General features: G+C 35.9%; 1 protein-coding gene across 2 annotated transcripts; it reads right to left on the bottom strand.

Moving 5' to 3' along the window:
• Window positions 1-845: 845 nt before the first annotated feature.
• On the bottom strand, window positions 846-3,633 carry LOC118038012 (GDSL esterase/lipase 5-like). 2 transcript variants are annotated; one of them, XM_073407988.1, is made up of 6 exons: window positions 3,485-3,500; window positions 3,024-3,386; window positions 2,777-2,898; window positions 1,806-2,036; window positions 1,465-1,708; window positions 846-1,237 (listed from the first exon to the last, which is right to left on the bottom strand). In XM_073407988.1, exons 2-6 carry the CDS (start codon window positions 3,286-3,288, stop codon window positions 987-989), a joined length of 1,113 nt encoding a protein of 370 aa, XP_073264089.1. In that variant the 5' UTR covers window positions 3,289-3,386; window positions 3,485-3,500; the 3' UTR covers window positions 846-986. The 2 variants fall into 2 exon arrangements, with proteins under 2 accessions (XP_073264089.1, XP_034900138.1); XM_035044247.2 differs by having other exon boundaries at window positions 3,024-3,633.
• Window positions 3,634-4,091: the final 458 nt, after the last annotated feature.

The raw sequence follows: 4,091 nt of genomic DNA on the forward strand, positions 1-4,091 counted from the left end.
GATCATCAAGGCTCTGATACCATGTCAAAGAACCATCTCAATCTAATAACTTAAATTATTAAGTGAAGTCTCATTATATGATTTATATTAAATATAAACATGTTATTCTTCTACATGATCACATGACCGCACTTACTTTTAAATTTAATAAAAAAAATAACTCTATTATTGGAAGAAAAAAAAAATTAGAATCTTTAAAAGAAAAAAAGAATTAATAAAGTTTTAAACCAATTACCCAATAAGTTTTCTTTATAGTTACCTAAATCTTAATAAATCATTTTTTTTTCTTTAATTATTTTAGTCAGAGATTTCTTTTTTCTAGCCCGTTAGAAGTTGCATGACAGAGTTTATAATAACGAGAGAGAAAAAGATTTCACCATTTGTTTATTGGAAGCTCGAGTTCCTTATGCTTCTAATTTTTGCTTAAAATATTCCGTTATCTTGAAAATTCCTGAATAAATTCCATATGCTGCTTCTCGTGCATCTACAAGTATATTTCAGCTATTCTTATTTCACCTATTATTTTGGTGCTTTTCTACTTCACATTTTGACAATATTCTCATATTTTTCAATCAATAATCTTTCTGGCTTGAAATATTGCTCGTATCGATCTTTCTGGCCATGACTATTACACTAGTAAGTAATTTCTTATTTTTGTAATCAGGAAATAAAAGTATCTAGCTCCACGATAAGCTATAATTCACAACGTAAACATTGCAAAAATAAATAAATAAATTAACATGATGAATATATTGATAGACACATAAGAATTAAAAAGGACAGCTTCCTACAGCCTTTTCCAAGATTGAATAGAACGAGTAGAGGGTGATTATTGAATAGCCCGCTTTCTTTTTAATTTTTTTTTATTATTAAAATAATAGTTTTTTTTATATATCTAACACATCAAAACAATAAAAAAACATAAAAAAATATTTTGAAATTAAAAAATTCAGAAATTCTTAAAAACAAGGTGCCAAACAGAGAGTCTAAGTTTCTGTTTGGAATAGATTCATTAGATTATAAGGCCCAAGAACATGAGGGTGGCCAACCCCTCCACCCCACATTTGATCTGCCAGTTGTCTGTTAGTCTTTTCAGTGACATGAAAAGAGTCCCAAAACACATATTCATTAGGATTTTCACATAACTCGAACTTCTTCACTATTCTCTTTCCTCCACAGCTAAAAACTCCTCGAAACGGCCCAGTTCCACAGCATGCTGATTTCCCTTGCTTGAAACCTTTATGATCCAAGTTTTTGAGCATAAAGCAATGTTAGATATATACAATGGCCAGGCCGTTTGCCAATCCATACTATTTCCCATAAATGAAAGCTTCATGAGTCTAATCTAGTGAGCTATAAGGACAAAGAAAATAGGACCACAATAATTTGGGTTGGAGCCCACAAGTCCCCTCATCAAAGAAATGAGAGTTTTTTTATAAGAGTATATAGATCGCAGGACATTACCGAATTGAGAAGGATGATTGATTCTTTGTTCAAGAAAGCTGTTGAGGTCAAAGTGTGAGAGTTTGAAACCCTTCAATTGCTTCTCCAGTTCTCGGAGGAGCTTGGACAGAGCTTTGTTGTGTAACGCTGAAAGCAGTGATGTTTCTTTCCGGCAGCTACCGTTGCGATTCCTGAATGTGGGCAGACAGCCCAGTGGTGGGACATTGATAAATGCAAATTTTCTGCCCCCTAACTTGTATATCTCCTGTCAAATCAGCATCGATACAAGTCTTGATATTTACGTAAATGGAATTCAGAGAATACAAATCTGTATCAGAAGTTTAGAAGGCAATGGTACTTACTTTAATCACTGTTGTCAAGTTGCCGATGACCATCCCAACGTATTTGGAGTTTGTGTATGCCTTTAGAACGGTGGAATTGGTCAAGAAAGGGCTCATGTAATCATTGCTTCCAATGCCAAACAAGTATACAGCTTTTGATATTGTCATCTTGGCTTCATCATTGCCTAGCCTGTGTCTCAACCACTTCTCCACCTTCTTGTAGTATCTCAACTGTGTTCTAAGACCAATCACCTAAAAAAAGATGAAAAAAATAGTCGTACGATATGACTGGTCTGGTGCCACTATTCACCTAGGTAATGAAATCCTTCCATTTTCATGCCTTGTGTGTGGTGTGTGGTCATTCCACCATGTCCATGTTGACTTCAGAAACGAATTGAAGCTGTAGAAATTTTATGTCGATTATCGAAGTTAAGAAAAGGGGTCAGCTTGCCATTAAGTTTTGAGGGCCTTCATTTGATTTTGACATGTCAAGGATGCAATTAAGAGCTTGTGGACCCGGAAAATTAGGTGCATCCAGCCTAAAAAAGTAATACTGTCTTGAGTTGAGCTTACACTGCCCTTAATATTTGGGTCAAAGCAAAAACTTCAATTTTCAAGTCTCTAATATGTACAACATCAAGGTCTCTACATCTTTGGATCAAAAAATAAAGAAAGAAAAAGGCCTCTAGATCTCCAATCTTTACCTCATTCTATCCTTCTTTTAAGTTCTTCTAACATGCAAGTAATTTAAAAAAGAAAAAAGGAGAACAGATTAAAGGTCTCTGCTTTCTCATGGAAAGCATGAAATACAAGTAGTTGAAACAAATCAATGTAAAGAGAAAAGTTCTGAGTCCACACAATGAGTTGGATTATTTGAAAAGCAGAGCACGTCTATGCGTGGAAAGGCTTCCCTAAATAACATGCGTATTTAGACAAGCATATGCAAGACATGGCATGTAGCAGAAGTAATTCCATTGTAACAATATACTTACCTCCCCTTTAAATGTTTCAACTAAAGCACCGGCTCCGGCAGATGCAAAATTGACTCCATAGTAATATTGATCGATGCCAGGTTGTAGAAAAGGTGGGATAAACGGAAGATTTGCATATTTAGCTACAATGTTGAACCAGTAAAAATGAAGTACAAGATTACAAGAGAGCATAATATTTGTAGGTTAACCAAGGATGTCATGAGTTGCACAAACAAGAAAGACATAGCTAGAGATTTGCATGTCTCACCAATAAAATCCGGTGCCAGACGACCGTCAGAGAAACGACCGGTGGGGAACTTGAAGAAGGTTTCTCCATAAGGCCAGAAATTTGCTTGGTCAAGAGTTGTGGTGTTGATATAGTTGTTGTTGCCGGCATCTAAAATCGAATCACCGAAGATGAAGAAGGGAACAACATGTTTCTTTGGATGCTCGGATGTTGCTTGGCATCTTGCTGAAATGAGGACCGCGTGAAGAAGAAAAGCATACAAGAAGTGTTGACTTATCTTCGCCATGCCTTACTCGTTTTGCTCTCATCAATCACGGAGACCTCTCGTGATCCATGGCTGGACTTTAAATATGTAGGAGCTTTGTCATTGCTTCATTTACATGGCTGAAGAATTATACATATACGTACGTATATATCAAGAAAAGACCGACCTTGTTCAACTGGGTGCAATGGGAGTTCTTGGTTCAAAACAAGGAGCTGACCTTTTCATGAGTGTTGTCGTGGATGAAAGGGACTGCGGAGGATGTGTTAGGCAAAATCTGACAGATCAAACGTCAGATGAATTAAAAATAGAACATCAAGGTCAATGAGCTCTTAAATAACTTGACAGTTTTTTTTGCTAATTCTTCAAAAAAAAAAAAAAAAAAAGGCAATTAGAAACTCAAGCATGGGAGAAGGACCCAGTTGGGAAACACGTTTTGTGGCACGAGGACAACCTGTTCATCTCATCGTGTTCTGGCCAAAATCAAATAGCAAATTTCTGGGGTGATGGGGTCTACAATTTCCCCACTTCAATGAATCTCTTTTTAATTCTTTTTCTGTCCCTTCTAAACTCAGTTGAAAAGAATGCATGCATCTTCATCATTTGCAATAAGTTCCTTAGGAAAATTAACAGCCGCATGATTGAAGAACAAGGTGCTCTTTTGATGTTGATCTCGCATGATGTCGCCTTGGTGTTATATTAATTAAACCAACATATATAATGATGTTTTAACTCTGTGATGAACATGTTCTTTTGAGATAGCTTTCTGTCAAAAATCAGAATCATTTTTGTTGCTGAATCTGTCGCTTTCCCAGTCTAGTATTCGT

This window comes from Populus alba, chromosome 3 (genome assembly GCF_005239225.2).
Source record: "Populus alba chromosome 3, ASM523922v2, whole genome shotgun sequence".
NCBI classification, from domain to species: domain Eukaryota; kingdom Viridiplantae; phylum Streptophyta; class Magnoliopsida; order Malpighiales; family Salicaceae; genus Populus; species Populus alba.